This window comes from Myotis lucifugus, unplaced genomic scaffold (assembly GCF_000147115.1).
Source record: "Myotis lucifugus unplaced genomic scaffold, Myoluc2.0 scaffold_107, whole genome shotgun sequence".
Lineage (NCBI taxonomy): Eukaryota > Metazoa > Chordata > Mammalia > Chiroptera > Vespertilionidae > Myotis > Myotis lucifugus.
Genome location: NW_005871155.1, coordinates 877470 through 899687, shown reverse-complemented (window position 1 = coordinate 899687; position 22218 = coordinate 877470). Strand labels below are relative to the sequence as shown.

The window sequence follows — 22218 nt, the reverse complement described above, 5'->3', positions numbered from 1 at the left end:
CAAGAAAGCCCACTGCATGGGAGAATATATTGCCAAAGATATTTCCCATAAGGGTTTAATCTCCAAAATTTACAGAGAACTCATACAACTTAACAAAAGGAAGATAAGTGATCCAATCAAAGAATGGGTCTAGTAGTTTTTTGATGGTGTCTTTGGGGTTTTCTATGTATAGTATCATGTCATCTGTGAATAAACACTTTTTGAGAGAGGACATACAGAAGGCCCAGAGACATAAGAAAACATGCTCAAAGTCACTAATCACCTGAGAGATGCAAATCAAAACAACAATGAGATACCATCTCACACCTGTCAGAATGGCTATCATCAACAAATCAACAAATGCCAAGTGCTGGCGAGGATGTGGAGAAAAAGGAACCCTCGTGCACTGCTGGTGGGAATGCAGACTGGTGCAGCCATTGTGAAAGACAGTATGGAGTTTCCTCAAAAAGTTAAAAATGGAACTCCCATTTGACCCAGTAATACCACTTCTAGGAATATATCCCAAGAAACCAGAAACACCAATCAGAAAGGATATATGCACCCCTATGTTCATAGCAGCACAATTTACAATAGCTAAGATTTGGAAACAACCTAAGTGCCCATCAGTAGATGAGTGGATTAGAAAACTGTGGTACATCTACACAATGGAATACTACGCTGCTGTAAAAAGGAAGGAACTCCTACCATTTGCAACAGCATGGATGGACCTGGAGAGCATTATGCATGTATATAAGCCTAACCAATGGACACAGACACAAGCGGGGTGAGGGCATGAGTGGAGGGCTGGAAGGGCAATGGGAGGATAAGGACACATATGTAATAACTTAATCAATAAAGAAAAAAAACTGTGGTACATCTACACAATAGAATACTACGCCGCTATAAAAAAGAAGGAACTTTTACCATTTGTAACAGCATGGATGGAACTGGAGATCATTATGCTAAGTGAAATAAGCCAGTCAGAGAAAGATAATATCACATGATCTCACTCATATGCGGGATATAATGATCAACATAATTTGATGAACAAGAATAGATCCAGAGACAAATGGCAGGGGAGGGGGATTAGAGAGCAACCAAAGGATGTGTATGCATGCATATTAGCATAACCAATGGATACAGACACTGGGGCGGTGGGGGCTTGCCTGGGGTGGGAATGGCTGGGGGGTAGGGAGGCTCAAGCGGGGAAAAAGGAGACATATGGAATTCTTTAGACAATAAATAAAAATTTTTTAAAAAAGAGTGAGGCAGCCCTCTTTACACTGATTTAGATTTTCTCCAACATGTACAGAAAGATGTGAAGGCAAGGTTAAGAACAGTATATCATCATTTGTGGAAAAATATGTATGGGCCTGGACACGAATACAGTATATGTGCAAGCATCTGCCATAGATTGGAATTGTAGTTGCTTTTGAAGAGGGGAACTGGGTGGCTAGGGGGTAGAGTAAGAGAAAGACTTACTTTTTATGCAGGCACTGTTGTACACTTTGAATTTTATGGTGTGTGCATGTATTAACCACTCAAAATAATTTTAAAATAGTTTTTAAAGTATATTGTAAGTACCCAAAATGATGGTACCTTAAGTTAAACTGGTGTCAATAGAAACAAGGAAAAGAGAATTGGCAGGACATAATAAATAACTGGATTGGCAAGTGGGAGAAGGAAGAGTCCAGAATGATGCTCAGATTCTTAGTGGATAGAAGACAGAGAACCTAAGAGCATATTGCTTCAAAGAAAATTTAATCCTATATAATAAAACCCTAATATGCAAATCAACCAAATGGCAGAATGACAGGTCACTATGGTGTGCATTGACCCCCAGGGGGAAGACACTCAACACAGGAGCTGCCCCTGGTGGTCAGTGCACTCCCACAGGGCGAGCACCGTTCAGCCAGAAGCCGGGCTCAAGGCTGACGAGCGCAGCGGCGGTGACAGGAGCCTCTCCCACCTCCGCTGCAGGTAGACAGTAAGGAGCGAGGGGTCCCAAACTGTGAGAGCCCCCGGACTGCGAGAGGGATTTCTGCCGAGGGGTCCAGGACTGCAAGAGGGCGCAGGCTGGGCTGAGGGACCCCCCCCCCCCCGAGTGTATGAATTTCGGCACCGGGCCTCTAGTGTACATGATAAAACAATTAGGTTTATAGAAAAACCACATTTTATAAAATTCAAGGCTGTTCCTTTCTGTACTGAACTATCATAAACTACTTGCAAATAGATTATATTTTAATTTTCCTTGTATTTCTTACAGAACCCTTGTATGGTGTTTGACTTGTTATAGATGCCCCATAGATAGTTGTTACATTAAATTGTCTGAAAATTAAATTTCTAAAAATGTGGGGTGCTTTTTCCCCCCCCAGAAAGTGGATTAAATACTTGCCCTGATGTTTGCTGAGCATGAGCATCAAAGAGACTGAAAATAAAATAAAATATCTCATCATCTTTTTACCAGAGGGTGACAGGCACAGGTGGAGAAAAGATGTAGTTCCTGCAGCAAGTTGCTAATTGGAACAAGGCATAGGACTTGCAAAACATAAGATCATTTGTTTTAATATCTCTAAGTAAAGGGAAGAGTCAGTTTAGCCACTAGAGGGCTCTCATCATTCCATTTATTGTAGGCCTAGAATTATTCATGAAATAAAAAATGCAGTTGAAGACTAGAAGAGAATACATACTCTCTCCCACCCCGTTAAATGTATGCTACCATTGTAAGGCCATTCTGCCAAGTTATCTTATTACACGATGAGAGTATTTAAAGTCAGCAAATGTGCTTTAAATACTCTATTTCCAAATGTCAAGGATGGCCTCCTTATCTTTTGTTAATTAAAAAAATGAATGTATCTCTAGTGCCTTATAATGCAAAGACTGCTCAGGAGGTATTCTCCTATATTAGGTGGCCAGAAAGAGGAATTTGCAATGGGCTGCTTCCCTTAATGTAAGCCTACCTGATGTGATGTTTGTTGAAATTTTAGTGCTTTATGAAGACTTAGAGGGTTCTAAAATCTAGGATTCCTGGAGTCTATGGCATTTACAAGTTTTCATTGCCTTCTCCCCATTTTTATTCTGTTGGGTCATAAGTAATGATCTCATAATTATACTTCAAGTCAGGGAATGATTGGGACCCTCTTGCTGATTCCGTAAAGTCACATAGACAATATGTTATTCTGACCCCTTGTGCCCCATTGGCTGTTTTGTTCATTGTGATTTAACTCTAAATCTACCAGGTTCACAAAGGATAACCTATAAATACCCCTCATTGGATTAATAGAGCTCCTGAGTTAAGAGAGCAGACAAGGAAAGTGATGTTTACTGACTGCCAGATCCTGGTGTGCTCCAGATCCATTTGGACATTCCATCCATACATTCCATTTACACTAATACAAGGTAAGTATTTCACACCAAATTTATATATATGAGAAAACCAGCTCATATACCAGGTTGAATGAGTTATCGAAGGCTGTGGAAATGGGACTAACTGAATTTTGCCTGCCTATAAAGCTCATCCTCTTTCTGATGTTGCAGTAGCCCCTATAATATGAGCTTATACTGTAGGCCTTCTTCATCCTCTGGCTACCACCCTCTCTCCAAGCCATTCAGGGGTCTTTGGAACTGTGGCTCATTGATGGAGCTTTAAGGCAGTGTGTTCTGTAGCCCCTGCAATGCCCACTGGGAATGTGATGTAATGGTGGTTGCAAAAACATCACAGGGCTGCTCCCTAGGTGCAGTAGGAAGGGGAGGTAGTATCCCCCCAGCCCTCCATCAACCACAGTGCACGGGACAGTGATTAGATCCTTGCAATTCTTTTGCAGTAACCTCTCTGATCTACTAATGGCCTCTGACTCTGGGATGGCCTGCAGGTAAACACAGATGAGGTTAATGAGCCAACAGGTCAGTGATTGTGTGCCTTGCTGTGGACTTTATGTATTGAGCATTTGTTTTGAGCTTATATAATAATGGCTCTTGCTCCCAGGAGTAAGGCACAGTGACCCATGGTCAAAAGGACATATGCTTATGGATTTGCAGTGACTCCTTCACACCTTCTCATCCAATTCACCTGGTAGGCAGTGTTACCTGAGCAGGATGGTAGTTGAGGATGTTTGTAAAGTCTGTAACCTTAGAGGGCAGTGGTCTCTAGTACCTCTATCAGAAAGTCCCACCCAAGACCATGGCCTTATAAGCCTCATTAGCACATTTGCCAAACATGAATGCTCTGGGCAACCCGATCGCTAAGGCACAGCATTTTGAAACACCAAGTTCCCTCACGGTCACGAGCGGAACAGTTTTGAAGCAACACTCACACATTAGTGTTTTCTTCCTGAAATCTGTTCACTGAATGAGCTCATCTGAGGGAGGGCAGACTGTTGTTTCCTTGATTGGAACATGTGGGATTTCGGGAGACTCTTGAATGAAGGGAAGAGAGAGACTTTGGCAAATGGAAGCAGAGGGCTTATTATAGGCCTATGAGTCACAGGGACTGCAGGCAAATGATCCAGAGGACCAGTGAGTGAAGGCAGGCGCCGAGCAGTGCTGGAGGGCAAACCCAGGGGAAGGTAGAGGAATGTATTAGTCAGGGTGCTCCAGAGAAACAGAACCCACAGGGTGTGTGTGTGTGTGTGTGTGTGTGTGTGTGTGTGTGTATGTGTGCGCGCGCATGCACACATGCACATATGTGCATGATGGATAGATTTAACTTAAGGAATGGACTCATGGTATTGAAGAGGCTGGCAAGTCCAGGGTTTGCAGGGTGGGCTACAGGCTGGAGACTCAGGAGAGCTGAGAATAGCCACAAGGATCTCCCACCGTGTTCCAGCAGTCCGGGCTCTTTATCTGGGAAGTGAATTGAGGTGTGTAGGTAGATGTGAGAACACCCAATCAGAAGGCTCTGTAAGATCTCTGAGCATTCTTAGAGCCTGGCTCTGCACTCTGCCTTAAAGTCACCTCCGGTGTTGCAGCCAAAAGGACCAGGCATCAATCATGCCAGCAAATATGCCGAGCATCAGGATGGCCGGGCTTGAGAAGGCAACTGAAAAAGAAAGTTGTAGCTCTCCCAGGTTGGCTGCACATTAGAGGTGCTTTTAAACTCCCAGTGCCTAATCTGTAGCCAAATCCAAACTTTCTGCAGGAAGGATCTGAGCAGGAGTATTTTCATAAGCTCCCCGGGTGACTCTGAATATGCAGGCAAGGCCGAATAGCTCTGCCAGGCGCCCCTCCAGCAGCCCTTTGCATTATCATCCCCCAGAGTCCATTTAACTCATTTTCTGGCCCATTCAAGCTGCAAGGGCTCAAGAAAGAGGATTTTTGTTTGTTTGTTTTTATTGTCTAAAGTTTTACATATGTCTCCTTTTTCCTCGATTGTCTCCCTCCCGCCAGCCATTCCCACCCCCAAGGGCAAGCCCCACCACCCCAGTGTTTACATCCATTGGTCATACTAATATGCATGCATGCAAGTCCTTTGGTTGATCTCTAACTGCCCACCTCCCCCTGCCATTTGTCTCTGGATCTATTTTTGTTCATCAGTATATGTTGATCATTATATCCCACATATGAGTGAGATCATGTGATATTTATCTTTCTCCGACTGGCTTATTTCGCTTACCATAATACTCTCCAGTTCTGCCCATGTTGTTGCAAATGGTAAAAGTTCCTTCTTTTTTATAGTGGTGTAGTATTCCACTGTGTAGATGTACCACTGTTTTTAAATTCACTCATCTGCTGATGGGCACTTAGGTTGTTTCCAAATCTTAGCTATGGTGAATTGTGCTGCTATGAACATAGGAGTGCATATATCCTTTCTGATTGGTGTTATATTCCTAGAAGTGGTATTTTTAACTTTGAGGAAACTCCATACTGTCTTCCACAATGGCTGCACCAGTCTGCATTCCCACCAGCAGTGCACGAGGGTCCCACCAGCAGTGCACGAGGGTTCCTTTTTCTCCGCATCCTCGCCAGTACTTGTCGTTTGTTGACTTGTTGATGATAGCCATTCTGACAGGTGTGAGATGGTACCTCATTGACATTTTGATTTGCATCTCTTGGATGATTAGTGACTTAGAGCATGTTTTTATATGTCTATCAGCCTTCTGCATGTCCTCTTCCAAAATCAAGAAAGAGGGTTTTCCACAATAATGCGTTTTCTTTTTTTCAGGGCCTGTTCCCTTTCCATATCTCCTCAGAAGGCTTAAAATGAAAATATTTAACATTTTGACCTGGAGGAGGCAGAAGGAAGGGTTTATTTTCTAGACATCATGAAGGAAACAGAAGCAGGAATTTGTAGAAATCATGTGGCATAATGGAAAGGGAACACACACCCCAGCTGACCATGCTGGGCATGGGCTCCATTCTTCTTGGGTAATTCTCCTTCAGAAAATCCACTAATCTCGCTGAGCCTCGGTTTCTTCATCCTTAACTTTGGAATAATAATATCTACCTTTCAGGGATGTAGGGAGGTCTAGCGATAATTAACGTAGGTGGCCCTTCGTAGTAGGCACTCAGTAGTATAAATTATTGGTGACTGTTTGAATTAAGACAGACAAGTGAGAAGAATGAAAAGCTGAAATTTGATATTTAATGACCTCTGACCCTCAATATCCTCATTTGTAAAATAGGGGTAATTATACTGAGTTGAATAGCATCTCCCCAATATCTATGACCTAGAAAGTCAGAATGTGACTTTTATTTAGAAATAGTCTTTGCAGTTGTGATCAGTGAATCAGTTTATCATTTTCACAGTAATTTCAGCAAGAAGTGATCATCTCCCTGTTTCATAAATCAAGGGTGACCCCCAAAAAAGGGGACACAAGAAATCACAGAAGCCTGGAAACAGATGGGCTTGCATGAGTTCCTGCCCTAGGAGTCCTGGCAGGTATACTGGAATTGAACCTTCTTTTCCTTCATTCAACTGAAGGGCCTGGCACAGAAAGCCACTTCTCCTTCTGCTCCGCCATCATAGGAAGAGAAACTGGTGTCTCCATTGTGTGGATGGATTTAAGTCTGGGGCCCCTTGTCCTTCTCCCACAGGCACCATCCACTGCCCCTGTAGCCAGAAAGATGTATAGCGGGTGGGGAGACCTCTCTGGTAGAGAGGTTTGAATGAAACATTCTGGACTACAGTTGGGCTTTAAAACCAATGACTGGTGTCTTTATAAGAGAAAGGAGAGGGAGATTTGGACTCAGATTGCCTCTGTGGTAAGAGATACAGAGGCCCACATGGTAGAATCCGTATGAAGATAAAGGCAGAGATCAGAGTGGTGCGCACAAACCAAGGATTATCATGAGCCATCAGGAGGAAGAATTCTTTCCTAGACCTTCAGAGGGAGCATGGTGCTGCTGACACCTTCATTCATACTGTCAGCCTCCAGAACTGTGAGAGGATAAACTGCTGTTTTTAAGCCACCTGGTTTGTGGCCTTTTGTTATGGTAGCCCTAGGAAACCAATACAGATCATAAAAGCTATACTACTTATAGGTTACTGCAATAACAAATTAATTTACATTGTAAATATAATTAAATTTAGTAATGGTCAAGTTTTAGTTCAATGTGAAGTAGGATTATTTAGATATTGGGTGAACAACCTAGCCTGATGATATTCTGTAATAAGAGCCAAGGCCACTGGCACTTGCAGGGTCTTTCAAGGGAGACCGTGTGAGATAAAGGGAAATGACGAGTGTTGAGTATAAAAGGGGGCAAGGAGAGGGCCAATAAGGCAATAAGTCAAAATCAAAGAGCTGCCCTCCATGGGTACCTTCACCCACCAACCAGGGAAGAAGGGCTGACTGCTTTTTGATCTCAGGTGCACAAGCACAACCCTTTGTCACACACACAGACACATACACAAATAGCTTTGCAGTGGTTCTCAACCTTCTGGCCCTTTAAATACAGTTCCTCATGTTGTGCCCCAACCATAAAATTATTTTCGTTGCTACTTCATAACTGTAATGTTGCTACTGTTATGAATCATAATGTAAATATCTGATATGCAGGATGGTCTTAGGTGACCCCTGTGAAAGGGTCGTTCGACTGCCAAAGGGGTCACGACCCACAGGTTGAGAACCGCTGGCTTAGAGCTTTGCTGGCTCTCATCCTTGTGGACCCACCCTGAAGTGGTGCTTTCAATCTTTTTCCCAAAAAGCAACCACTGAACTGAGATCGATGTGCACATTTATTAAACCCACTAGAGTGCCCAGAGAAGTCTCCCTTCACCATTGTTTAGACAATCACTCAAGTAATCTCTGGATTCCATGCGGAGTCTCACATGGCTCCCTAGTGGGCCCGAGAGAAGTTCATCTGTGAGTTGGAAGGGTAATATGCAACAGGTCTCTTCTTTCTCTTGAGGTAAGAAAGCCACATTGCTTTGCAGGAGACTGACCGATTGGGTAGATAGATCCCCTGGCCTCTTGCTTTTAGTGTGGCAATATGTGAGGGCACTAAAGGTTGTGATGGCAGGAAGTCTAGCAGAGGAAAAACATGCAGTGCCAATACAATCTATTTTATAGTAAAAAGAATTTTATTTAATCAAATGACTTTAAAAATTGGCAAAGCTGAGTTAATGCATGCACATAAAATGACAATGTGAGTACATTTTAGCATGTAGTTAAAAAAAATTTCAAATGGAATAAAACATGCCTAGATTGAGAGTTTTCAGAATTGTGTGCCAGATATCTGGCAAGGTAAAATCATACAGTATTTGTTTTCCTAACTCTCCATCATCTTAACTTCATAATTCAAGTTATAATGAAATTAAGTGTTGAGTGAAAACAAATCCCTAAAATGTAACCAAATCTACCTGCTCAGACCAGACTTAAGCCTCAGCGGAAGGTTTGCAAGCTCTTGTAGAGGAAGTGTTTTTTTTCTGTTCTTCCTGTCAGCATCTCAAAGGAGCTCAGTCTAGCAGAGCAGCTGCTAATGAGTGAGCTGGAAATCAGGGCTTGGTTCTGCATTCCCAAAAGTGCTGCAGGGTGAAAGGATGTAAATCTCAAATCCTCACGCAGATGGACTGGATGACGACCACCATGTCCCTATCCTTATGCTATGGCATGTACATGGCCAGGGCCAAACACATAGTAGGCACTTTATAATTACCTGTTTAATGAATCCTATGGTATGGTGGAGTGCAGTGTTGTTCAATTTATTGGTTGCAACCCTATCATTGGATTAAAAAAATCAATGTAATTGTCACAATATACTTCAAACAATAGAAGAAAATAGGGTAGAAAATAAAGGGGTATATGATACACATTAAAAATATGTATGTGTGTTTCTACTAGGCCTAGAAGTAAAATGTATTTCTGAGGGTATCAGGAAATATTAAAAGCCATTGGTGGAGTAGAAGTTACTGGAGTCTGATAGATCTAGGTTTGAGTTCTAATGCCAGCATGAGACACTGGAGCATGTTACTTAAATCTGCCTGAGCATCAAACATGTACCATTTAAAGTCTACTGTGTATCATGCATTGTGCTGTGCGTAGAGGATACAGTGGTGAATAAGATATACTCTTTGCCTTCAAGGCAGCACACAGTGTGCCTTTAATAAGTGTGAGTCTCTCGTCAACGCTTCAGTAGCTCTGGGGCTGGTGAGTAAGATGTTTGGGTAAGAAGGAATCTTGGGGAAGTTCAGTCCTAAATCTCTTCATGAGCCAATGGAATCCAAACTTCTTTCTTTGCTCTGTTGCCTCTCCTCAAGAATGATGACAGCCCAATACTGACTTCTCTCCCCAGCCAAAAAATGAGTTTAAATTCCTGTGGTGCCAGGCAGGCAATCAAGACTGGAAACAAAGAGTGACATGTCACAGCTGTGCCTCCTCTTTCTACTCCTCCAAAGGCATCCAGGATTTTATTGACCCAAGTGGCCAGGATCACTGTCTAGCTCTATTTTGGGGCACGGCAACCACAGATTAGCTCTCCAGGGAGGTGTGGAGAGCCAAGATACATACCCAGCCTTCTCTTGGCAGCTTACATGGTAAAATGTGAACGAGGCAAGGTCTGTCCTCAAAGTCTGCAGCTCACCCTTTCTGTAGCTGTTCTTTTCCTCAAAATATCCCCATTTTCACTCTGCCAAGCATGCCCCCTCCCATACTAATACTTGCTTTCAAATCATGAACTATCTTTCGTTGGAAATTGAACATGAATAAATAGGTCACCCCTCTCATAAGCATTTACATGTTAAATGTGTCTCTCCATGTCACACGGAAGGCTTTACCCCTAGTGAAAGATAGATATAGATATAGATATAGATATAGATATAGATATAGATATAGATATAGATATAGATATAGATAGATATAGATATAGATATATAGATATTGTACATTAGCAAGACACACAGGATGGCAGGAAAAGCAGAGACCCTTCTCATGTCCCTAAAGAATCACACCATAGAAGTGGCTGAGGAAGTCTCCGTTATGATAAAACAAGGGTTAGACTAGACCAGGTCTTAATGAGAGCAGATGTCATCTGTAAGGAAGGAATGAGCAGGCACCTGAAGGAAAATAAATTATGATGTAAAGAAGGTTTGTTTTCAGTGCTCCCCCTGCTCCATTTCTCTTTTAAACATCAGTCTCCCTGACTTGGAACCTCAAACCCCATACGCTGTCCTTGGGTAACAGTCTAGCCCTTCACCTGCGTGCAACCATTATTCTCCAGGCCATTCCGCATGTGCTTTTCCTCTTTATCAAAATTTATTTGTTCTGTGTCCCATTTTGCCAATGTGCTTTCCATGCTAGGCCATGTGAACTATAACTTGATCACCATTGTTGTTAATAAGATTCCAGGATTTAAGATGGGAGAGTATCTTAAATGAGATAGGGAGTCTCACATTGGGAATATCGACTTTTAGGAGAGCAGGAAGATATTTGGTGAGGAAGCTTATAGGAAAGAAGCTGGAAGTATCCTTGAGGCCATCTGTAAGTATTTTCTGTATGTTCTCATGGTGCTGGGTCAGGCCTTGAGGGGGATATAGACAACTCAACATGACTGTGGCCTCAAGGAATTTGCAGTTAAACAGGGTGGGATGGGGAATCTAGGATGCCAAGCACGTGCATCCACCACTTTAAATAATGGTATTTTATTATGGTAGGTATTATATGACTTAAAGGCTCAGAAAAGTCAACTATTTTCCCCAAGTTCTATATAAATTGTGAGTGTGGAGTCAGGATTTGGATTCACATCTGGTTGGCTTCTGAAGCTTATGCTCTTCCAGCATTCCATACTCTTATGGAAACAGAAGCCAAGAGGAGAGATAAAGGAGAGAGGTTGGGATGCTGTGTAGGACTGATGTGGCCTGCGATTGGAGAGGGGGGGGGGTCATGGGGGGGGATGGTTAAATAATGTAATTAGCCCAGGGTCTGAGAGGGAAGAAGACACTTTTTAGGAGAACAGGGAAGTGGTGTTCCATTAAGTTCTGAAGCCATGAAGAACAACATATTTATTCCATAGTAGCTGAAAGAAGGAGGTATTTCCAGGTAGAGTTTAAGGAGAGGCTTAGGAGTAGGAAGAAAAGTGTGCTGGCGGCCAAAGCCAGAGACTTGATTCAGGAAATGAAAATTATTCCTTGGGGGCCCCTTTTTCTTTTGCCTCATCCTAATTCAACGGAAGGAGGGAGGGAGACCCAACGCAAGAGAGGGTGCCCTCTTGGGGACAGGAACTGAGCAAACCCAGTTTCCTCACAGGCCTGCCGGGAGGGTGTTCAGGGCCCCAAGACCAGGGGCCTTTTCTCAGAAGTCCCCAATGGCACAGGTTGCGAACTTCTGGGGGGAAGGTGAGGGAGCCAGGTGGTTGTGTTTTCTTTTTGAAATCCTGGCCAGTTTCCATTTACATAACACAGCTTAATCCACAGGGACAGGAGCCAGGAGGCAGGTTCTGTCCCTTATTTTCCTCTCCGAGACACGGAAACCTTTATTTTCTCCCCATACCGCAAACCAGTGCTGTTAAATAATATTGGATAATTGCACCTGTCGTCCTCCCCATATTGTGCTGAGGAAAAATAATTGCTGGTTTTCTGCCTTGCAGTTTAGCTGTGACTCCGTCATTTGACTCCGAGCATGTCATTTTCTCCCATTTTAGACTGTGTATAGTCAAGCTCTATGAAAGGACTCACCGATAGCGGCCCCGCGTGTGTGAGTGGGCGCGGGCCTCATTCAGCAGCGATTTCTAATTTATACAGCATTGAAAATCCACAGCTATAAATAAACAGTTCTGGCTGGCTTTGCTGCCTACTCAAATGCTTTATTAAAAAAAAAAAAGAGCCGCCAACTGCATGAGAAAGGAGAGCAATGTCTGGATGTGGATTCTAGTTTCTGACTCTTGGCCCTCTGCCCTCTGAGGGGACACACCAGGTTAGGGATGGGAGACCTGGCCTCACCTCGCTCCTTCCTGGACCCTCCCCATCCCCCCCACCCCCCCCCCCCATACACACTCCCCATGCGCAGGCGCAACGTGTTTGGGGATTATTACAGTATATGAAACTGACTTCCTGTTATGACAAGTATTGCGAGGAGGTGCAGAGGAGCTGGAAATAGCTTGAGAAATGTATGACTCTTTTGGGAGGTGGGTGGGTAGAGCTAATGTTTTGTTTAGGCACACAAGATAAATCTCCCCAAATTCAAAATTCATGTCACATGTGAGACAGGCCTCCAGAACATGCATAGGGGATGGAGCAGTGAGGTCCCTGAGGCAGAGGGACCTCTCCTCCCTCTACCTGCATGCATGGGTGAGAGTTTCCACCAAGTTGGGGACCCCTGATCTTTTTTTATTTGTCCAGCCTTGCAGATATACATACATTTTTGCTTTTTTAAATAAAGGCTTTCAGATGACCATTTATTGCTTCGCTCTGTTGTAAAAAGGAAGGTTGGCGCAGGAATCAACCATCTGTGTGGCCTTGGCCCAGTCTTTTCCCTTCTCTGAACCTAGTGCTGAACTGGAGTCAGCTTGTACAGGCTTCCAAGGACCAAGCGTGGTTCATATCTCTTCCCAACTCTGCATTCAGTGACCTGTTGGTAGCTTGGAAAAGGCCATGGTAGAGTATTTACACCAGGAAAATACTATAAAAAAGAACCTTAAAATTTTTTTTCCAAATAGTTGTGTTTTTTTTTAAGAATAGTTTATTGATTTTTAGAGAAAGAGAAAGGAAGAGGGAGAGAGATATTGATGTGAGAGCACAATATCAATCGGCTGCTTCCTACGTACTCCCCACTGAGGATGGAGCCTTAAACCCCTGGCATATGCCCTTGACTGGGAATCAAACTGGCAACCTCCTGGTGCACAGGACAATAGCCAACCAACTGAGTCACACTAGCCAGGGCTAGAGAGTTGGTTTTAAAACATTTATCGGGATACCAATATCAGAAACTCAGTATATTCACTTGTAAAATGAGAACAATAATGCATTTTCTACTTAAGATTTTTGTGAGGATAAAATGAGATCATGGAGGTGAATGTTGTTGTAAATTACATGACATGATACAAATATTATTGCTGGATATATGCACCCTTGTGTTCATAGCAGCACAATTTACAATAGCTAAGATTTGGAAACAGCCTAAATGCCCATCAGCAGATGAGTGGATTAGAAAACTGTGGTACATCTACACAATGGAATACTACACAGCAATAAAAAAGAAGGAATTCTTACCATTTGCAACAGCATGGATGGAACTGGAGAGCATTATGCTAAGTGAAATAAGTCAGTCAGTGAAAGATAAATACCACATGATCTCACTCATTTGTGGATAATAAAGAACATTATAAACTGATGAACAAAAAATAGATACAGAGGCAAAGAAGCATCAAAGAGACTGTCAAACTACAGCAGGAGGACAGGGGAGGGCTGGGGGTGGGTGGTAAGAAATCAACCAAAGGACTTGTATGCATGCATATAAGCATAACCAATGGATACAAGATACTGGGGGGTGGGGGTGAAGGCATGTGCTGGCGGGTAGGGGAGGCCGGGGGGGGAGGGTCAATGGGGAAAAAAAGGAGACATATGTACTACTATTTGTAATCCTTTAAACAATAAAATAAAATTGAAAAAATATTATTGTTGGTATGTAATCATTTGTATGTTTTTTACACACTAATAGCTTAACACAGCCTGATATGGGCACTGCATACCCTTTAATGAATGTTTAATCAATGTTCTTCATGGGTGTTTTGTTGCTTCTCTTTTTCAAAGCTACAGCAGCACCAAGGAAGCATTGTGTGCTCAATGGGAAATGAATCTGAGGTAGTTCTGGTGTTGGAATAGATACTGCACAATGGCCAATCATGTAGCAATCAAGGCTTAATTTGGTCCTAGGGACAGTAAAGCCACAAATAGAAATCTGCAGGCTCATTCTAGCCAAGAGCTTACTATGACTGTGAGAAGTGTGCAGCCAGAGTCATCTTTAGGGTGTGGAAAATTTGGGTGATCCCCTGCAGGCTTCAGATTTGGGGAATTTCCACTGTGACAACTGCTCTGGGCTCCTGCTGAGACCAGGTGCTTGGAGCAGTCAAGAAGCAGCAGGTACAGGAAAAGAGGGGGTGTCCCAGCTCAATCCAGAAGGACTTGAGGCTCCTATTTATACGAGAGTAGAGGAGTAGGGATCAGGCAGGTTTCCTGGTGTCTGTCCTAGTCTTCCCTTCTACTGCTGCCTTACTGTATAGTCTGCTCTCTTCCCTAACCCTGCAAGACCACTCTAGGTATTTTTGAGGTATTTCTGGAGTTGGAACAGATATTGCACAATGGTCAGTTATGTAGCAATCAAGATTTAATTTGGTCCCAGGCACAGTGTTACCAGGTTTTACCCATTTTTACCAAATTTCTCCTGTATCATGTTTGGTTGGGAAGCTCAAGTACAATTTATTCTGGTGCCCACACCCCAACGCCCCTGGGCCTTTGACACACCAATAGATTTGACTATCTTTACCCACCACATATTTCTTTACAAAAACAGACCTGGAAAATTCCATTAGGAAAATCGAAGCAGGGTTCATGAATGTGCTTGCTGACAATCAGCTTTGTTAAATCATAAACTAACTTAGCAAAGTACTTTGTACCAAAGCAATCTCAGCAGTCCTCATAATCATATCACTTCCCACTTAGACTGTTCCCCAAGTAAGATGTACAACATTTATTTGACAAGTTAATCAATACTTGAACGGAAGCGATTTTGACAATGTCATTATGTTCAGTGTTTATACCTGCCCTGAATGCTTGCTCACAAGGGGGAAAGATTTCCTAATATTTTTATAACTGATTTTCTCATTTCCCCAAATAATTTGCCATTATACCATACCAGGTAGAATCTCCCTACACTTCTGTCTAGATTGAGGGGGAAAAATAGATGAGAAATCCATGAAAATAACTAGCTTATGAAAATGCTTGTTTTTAGGAAAGTTGGGATTATTAAAAACACGGCACAGGATTGGAAATTAAAAGATCTGGGAGACAAAAGCTCCTGGCTCAGTTCTGACACGAACTCTTTGGCCTCATGCAGGTAACTTCTCATCTACATTCTCGGCAACCTCTTCTGTAAAGTGAAGATGTTGAAAGATCCAAACTTCTTTCTCTGTGTAAACATTCTCTAACTCTGAGTTTATGAGTTGTTGTTTTTTTTGTTTTGTTTTTTCTGTGTGTGTGTGTGTGTGTGTGTGTGTGTGTTTTGTTTTGTTTTGTTTTTGGGGGGGGCGGGGTTCTGGTCAGATTTTGACCACAGACAATACTCTTCAGAGTTCAGACCAAGGTCACAAATTCTGAGACAGCAGGAGTTAATTTTGCATGGCCTTTTAAAACCCAAGAGTCCTCAAATTGAGCTACCTGCATAACCCTATTTTTAATTTAAATATTGTTTCCTGTCCTTTTTACTTTCTTATGATTCTCCACCACCTCCCCACACCAAAAAAACAAACAAACAAACAAACAAAAACCCCAAAAAGATGGGAAAAGAACACCCTCTTGTGTTTTCTTCCTTTTTAGTTCTTGGAAAACAGCATATAATCACTTCTTCTTCTTTGGCTGCCTCATGTCACCTGTGCAAACAAGAACAGAGAGAGATTTCAGGGTTTCCCTGTAGGTTGACATTCACCCTGACTTCAGGCAGTGGAAAGTCAAGGACTTTTCCAAGGCAAAAGGATGTCCTTCAAGGAGTTCTAAAAAAAATACCACCACTATCACAACAGCAAGAAACCACTCTGCTGTCCCCTGTTGGTGCTTAGCTCATAGCCAGCCAGTTGACCATGATGCCCTTGGACTTCATGTGGTTCTATATATCTCACATGAACCACTGATTGCTGTTGCTTTTGGCCACTTGTTCGCAGGGCTGTACACAATCCATCAACAAACTTGGAGACTTTGCATATGGAGACAAAGAGACCACATCAAATTAGAGAGGAAATAGAAGAGTGGATATTCACCTAATTAGGGGTCATTCTGTGACCTCTCACTAAATCAACTTATCAGCCTGGGAATAAAAGTACTTGCATATTGATTAGTTTTTAATAAGCTCATTAAAGGGTCTTTATTCAGCTGAAATTATAGCCTTAGACTGCTAGAATGACTTCCATTCACCCAACAAGTTGTTACCTCCATATGTAATGATCATAAATCTTTGCATAAGCTTTGAAACTTTACTAACTCATTATCCTGTCTATTGGCAAATGCTACCAATCCTACTTTGAAAATTTTTTCAACTCAGTCTCTTCTTGTTCCTTCTGGAAGTTAGAGCCCTGTTAGATCTGGTTCTGTAGGACCACAGCAGCCTCATGCTCCTAATTTCAGGCTTTACCCTTTAAACCATGACTACCACCACCCCCCTTAAATGATATCCCTAACAGTAATCTCTAAATCTTTTCCTAATTTATGTCACTGGAACTCCCCTTCTCAGAGGCTTTAGTGACTGATAACTTGAAGTCCTGCTGTGGCCCAGTCATCACACTGATTTTCTAGGACAGCCAGCTCCTAATCACAACAGCTCTCATGGCCATCGTGCATTCATGTCTCTCTACATTCTTAAGGACAGTCCTCGTCCTTGTTCTTGTCATCCTCATCAGTTCAAACCACTTCCAGTCACTCCAGCAAAGCCTTACAAATTTATCCAGCTTTATAGGGTTCATGTTCTTTTCATTTATGCTTCTACTTATTATTTATTTTTTATGTGAATTCTCTCCTCCCCAATTAGGTCATCTATATTAGGTCTATAAGTACAAACACCATCTCTTTTCTGAAGTATATACTTTGGGCCATTAATGAATAATTTTTTCAGCTAAATAACACATTTATTTCCTCAGGTTCAAGAGGTTGGCCAATAAACTTTTCAAATTTGTTCCCCTTGTCGTCATTCTGAGGGCTCCTAAAGCTTTCATTACCCATGTTGTTTACCAACCCCCAGTGCTTTGAGTCTAACTATAATCATAACCTCACTCCTTCAACCCCAGGTGCCAAGGATTGGAGACTCCATCTCCATTTAAGAAACACAACAGAACATGAAGGCTTAGAGGGAAGCAGCAGAAGCAGGAGTGGAAATAGTGGTGGGAGTTCCTCTGGGGGAAGAGAGCAGGTGGCTCCTTCCACTGGACCAGAGTCTCCCACATCCAACTCCAAGCAGCTGGATGGAGCACAAAGGAATTCTCACAAACCTACCACTGTGCTAGAGAAGGCACGGGCCCCAAAAGTGTGGAGTTCCAGTAGTCATTTCATTGTGTAGAGACTTACATGATGTGAATATAACAGAAACAATGTTTTCTTTTTGTTTCTACAAGTAGGGGTGGGTCCTTAGTCTTGCATTCTCATGGGGCTGAGCAGTTTCTAGGCTTCTTCAGAATTCCTCTCTTACCATGTTTCCATAGTGCCAGAGATAAGGAAACTGTTGACTTAATAATAGATCATATAATCTTACCCAAACAAAGTTCACAAAATGGATTTCAAACTCGGAATTCCCAACATAATTGGGAAATTATGTTGTTTGTTATCACCCTTTTCTTCATTGATGGGAGTTTTTCTGAGTGGAACAGTTCCTAGTTGGCAGTTAGGGAGTTAGGTCCACTCCTGACTTTAGTCCTTTCTTTATCCTCGTTAGATAGTACCAAGGAGTGGAGATATTTTAGGCCAAACATTTAATGTTCTTCTTCTGCAAGGTCCAAACATTTTCTACTGGCATGGTAAAGGAACCATTCTTTTAATAAATATCACTATGGATAGTATATGTAATTATACATCTTATTATTCCAGTAGTCAGGACACGGGCTAAGTAAAAAAAATACTGTTCACAAAGATTTACACCTATGTATCTACAACCACAAAAGCTACTGCTAGACTTCAAATTGAAAATTCGAAGAATATTTACCTAGTTTCAGCAGGTTGGCTTGGAAAAGGGCAAGAAGGCAGATGGTTAGGGGGATATGAGGTGTTAGGGTAATGAGATTTGAGCACCAATGAGTACCACCACAGTGCAAAAGTAGCAGGAAGTAGGTGGAGCTGAGGACTGGCTGGAGAAACCTTGAGGGTACAGAGGCAGAGGAAGAGGGATAAGGAATAATCTAGAGTGGACTGCTTAGGGAGAAGAAGTTAGGACAAGAAAGACAAAAAAAAAGCTTTAGAAATACCTAAAGAGTAATCTCATGATAATATCCTTTTGTTATGAAATGATCAGGGACAACATGCAAGGCAGACTTTATAAATGATTTCTTCATGGATAAAACCAAGAAGGTAGACTATATGGCCTTTAAACAGCTTTTAACAATGAAAATCTCCTTTAAAAACAAACAAAAAACCCCCACAAATTGCTCTAGAGCAAATAGTATTAGAGGAAGGTTTTAATGTCATTCTGCCCAAGACACCATCACCATGTCACTTGGCCAGATTGGAATTTTCAGCTCCTAAACTATCCTTAGAAGGGAAAGGATCTGTGGTCTCAGGCCTCAGAACATATCCCTCAAGGATGTAAGGAGAGTGGTCATGGGCTTCCAAGCCAAAATGGCAGGTCTCCCACATGTAATAGGTGTGGCCAGAGCGGCAGTCAGCTTATTGTCCAGGACTCCCAACTGGGCCATACTGGGCCTCGGGATTTCAGAAGCAGAGATTCCAACAATTCTAGCTTGAATTAGCTTGATCTCCTATTTCACTCATTAAGTTCTTCAGGAACTGCACCATCCCTGTCAATTTGCATTCAGTGAGGTGGTTGTTACTTTTAATTGCCTTGGCTGGGGAAATTGGTAATTTATGAAAAAAATAGAAGGAGAGGATTGGAACATCTACATAGACAAGAAGGTTTCTGATTTTTACTGGAGGAGAATGAGATTAACAGCAATAGTGACTAACTCTATGTGCCAGGCCCTGTTCTTGGCCCTTGACACTACCCAAGTCATTTAGAGTTCTCCAGGATCCTAGGAGGTGGGTACTAATATTCTCTCCATGATGCTCAAGAGAAAAGTGAAATAAAAAGACATCAAGTCTTTTTGCAGTGTCACAGGTCTGTGAGTGGTAAGCACAAAATAGGAACCCAGGCAGTCTGGCACAGAGCTTTTTCCCTAACCAGTGCTTCCCACCACGTCACCAATGCACTCCTTTGAATTTCTGTTCTCATTCAAGGAATCTCAGACTGTGAAAGGAGGTGAGAAAGTAGGGTTAGCCCTGGATTTGGACAGAGTAGGTGGCTACTTAGGAGGTGTTCCCATAGATCCAAAACAGAAGGTTTGGAGAGGAACCCAAGATAGAGGATCCACACAATTGACTGTCCAAGCCTAGACAATGCTATACTATGTGCCCATTGGCACAGCAGGCATTAACCAGAACCCAACTGAGATGTGCAGCTGCCCTCATTAGAGGTCATATAATGGTATTGACACAAGTCATATAGTAGAGGGAAGCCTTAGAGTGTTTTAAGCCCACTAGGACATGAGAACATGTGTTTGTACTGATAGCTCTGTTTAGTTTTATACAATTTAAAAGTGTTCACTGCCATTGGAATTTTAAGTGATCTACTCTTTTAATGTCTATTCAACCATTTGTAATTAAGATCTGTTCTGAATTTAACACATTACGATCCTATTCTGATGCCATCTAGCATGAATGAGTTTTCACTCATTCGATTTTTAAGGAGTTAAAATCTAGAGAGAGGAGAGACACAGTAGTCTCTATCCATTTACAATAGTTTATCCCTCATATAAACATTCACATATGCACATGTAAATGAAGGCCCACATGGTGATGCTGGCCTGTTTGCTCATTGGGACCTAATTGTAGTGAAAAATTGGATATAGTACTTAAACAACAAGGCTTATTAAAAAGAGCTTGGTGTTGAAAATAATGACTCAATAATATTAAATATTGTGAAAATTTCATTTTTTAATTCAATGGATGTTTCAAAGTCACTGTTTAACAATTTAAAAATTAATTGTTATTGAACTAAATACATTTGATTAAAAAAGTTATTGTTCTCTAAGCTCAATATATTTTTATCTGCACATTTTTATCTGCCAAATTTTAGATGGACTTGTTTCTTTCTTTCTTTCTTTTCTTTTATAAAGATAGATTGGGGAAGGCATCAGAAATCTTTATCCTGATTTTCAAGGAGCCAAAATAAGTTAGAATTAGATATCAACACATTTGAAATGTCAACACATTTTTTTTCCTGGAGTTTCCTGTGATTTGGAGTCCTGCTTTTGGGATTAATTTTTAGTATTCCATTTTTTAAGTGCTTTCAAGGAGGTTATTACCTTTGGGACTTTCTTAACCAGTTAAATTCTTCACAAGTAGAAAACATGTGAAAAAGACAAATTGCTTATCCAGGGTCCCAATATCCTCTCAGAAATATACTCTTTTGTACTGAGCCTTCTGAAACTGTTGTGGTTTTTTTTCATACACAGCTGATGTTTTCACACCAGTTCATAAATTGGGTGGAAGATGCCACTTCTATTTTGATAGAACAGAATGGCATGTGGGTGTGTGACGTGGGGGACTGTTTGTGACTCTTGCCTTCCTTATATACAAAATCAGGGTAGAGTGCCTGTACTTCTCTTTGGGTAGGAAAAAAATCATGGGTATTGTGCAATTTGACTTTTTGGTGGTTAATTTTCCAACAAAATAATATTTTGGGCATTGGGGTGGTGGGAGAAGCAGGGAGGAGAATAAAACTTTCCATTTTAAAATCAACTAAGTTAAAATTATTTTTTCTTATGAAGAAGCAACGTGGTTCTACCCACCTATAATTAGAAAGCTTAGCTTGATGACATATTCACATTGCTCAAGACCCTGTCTAAATGAGAATTTCAATCTCAAGTACAGGATGTGATCTTATCTGGTAAATGCTTCACTAAAGGTTGAAAAGCAACCTAATGGGAAAGGGATGGGAACTCATCCCGGAAGGCACTGCTGAGGTTGGAAGAGCTTAAAGGGTCATTTCCTTCGAACCAAACCAAAGCAAAACAAACAACAAAAAACCTTGACATTTAAACATATTGTATCCTTCAAGCCCTTACTTAAGGGAGGAAGACCCTGAATCCATTTCTTTCATGCCAGGCATGGTGACACCTTGCTCTCTGGGTCCTAAATTCTCTAAAGATAATTTCTAGCCTTAAAGGTTTATGGGAGGAGGGGAGATAATTTGATGGGGTTCTTTGAGGAAGTATGAACTTCCCCCAGGCTTTTCCTTTGCCTATCTTGATAAGACCCATCTGAGTCTTTGGCAAAGGCATCAAGGTCACTGCTTTCTGCTTTGAACTAGTTTCTCTTGTTTCTAGGAGGAATGGAGAGAGGGCAAGGAAGAAGAGTGCAGGTAAAATAGAAATAAACTGACCCCATTGCCAGTGGTTGAGCTTCTCTCCAAATAGGTAGATGCTGGCAATAAAGATGTAGCTGAGAGAGAAGAAGGCTGCTAGACCCACTGGGCTGAGTTTGGCAAACACAGGATACACCCAAGTACCAGTCTCAGAGTAGATCCATAGGACCCTGCAAAAAATGACAAGCCACAATGATTAGGACAGTAGGAAGAAAAGCTGTTTTCTTTCTTTCTTTCTTTCTTTCTTTCTTTCTTTCTTTCTTTCTTTCTTTCTTTCTTTTTTTCTTTTTTTCTTTCTCTCTCTCTCTCTCTCTCTTTCTTTCTTTCTTTTCTTTAGTGATTAAGGTATTACATATGTGTCCTTAACCCCCCATTGCCCCCCCACCTCCCCGCTCATGCCCTCACCCCCCTAGTGTCTGTGTCCATTGGTTATGCTTGTATGTATGCATACAAGTCCTTTGGTTGATCTCTCCCCCTCCCC

General features: G+C 41.8%; 1 protein-coding gene across 2 annotated transcripts in view; it reads right to left on the bottom strand.

Annotated features, from left to right (window-relative positions):
* Window positions 1-14714: 14714 nt before the first annotated feature.
* The window catches only part of ADTRP (androgen dependent TFPI regulating protein), an 85671-nt gene continuing 78167 nt past the window's right edge, over window positions 14715-22218 (bottom strand). For both annotated transcript variants that reach the window (XM_014459336.2, XM_023757407.1), the window contains exons 5-6: window positions 21756-21907; window positions 14715-15993 (exon numbers count right to left, since the gene is read on the bottom strand). In XM_014459336.2, coding sequence (XP_014314822.1) covers window positions 15962-15993; window positions 21756-21907 — 184 coding nt within the window. In that variant the 3' untranslated portion in view covers window positions 14715-15961. The remainder of the gene's footprint in view (window positions 15994-21755; window positions 21908-22218) is intronic.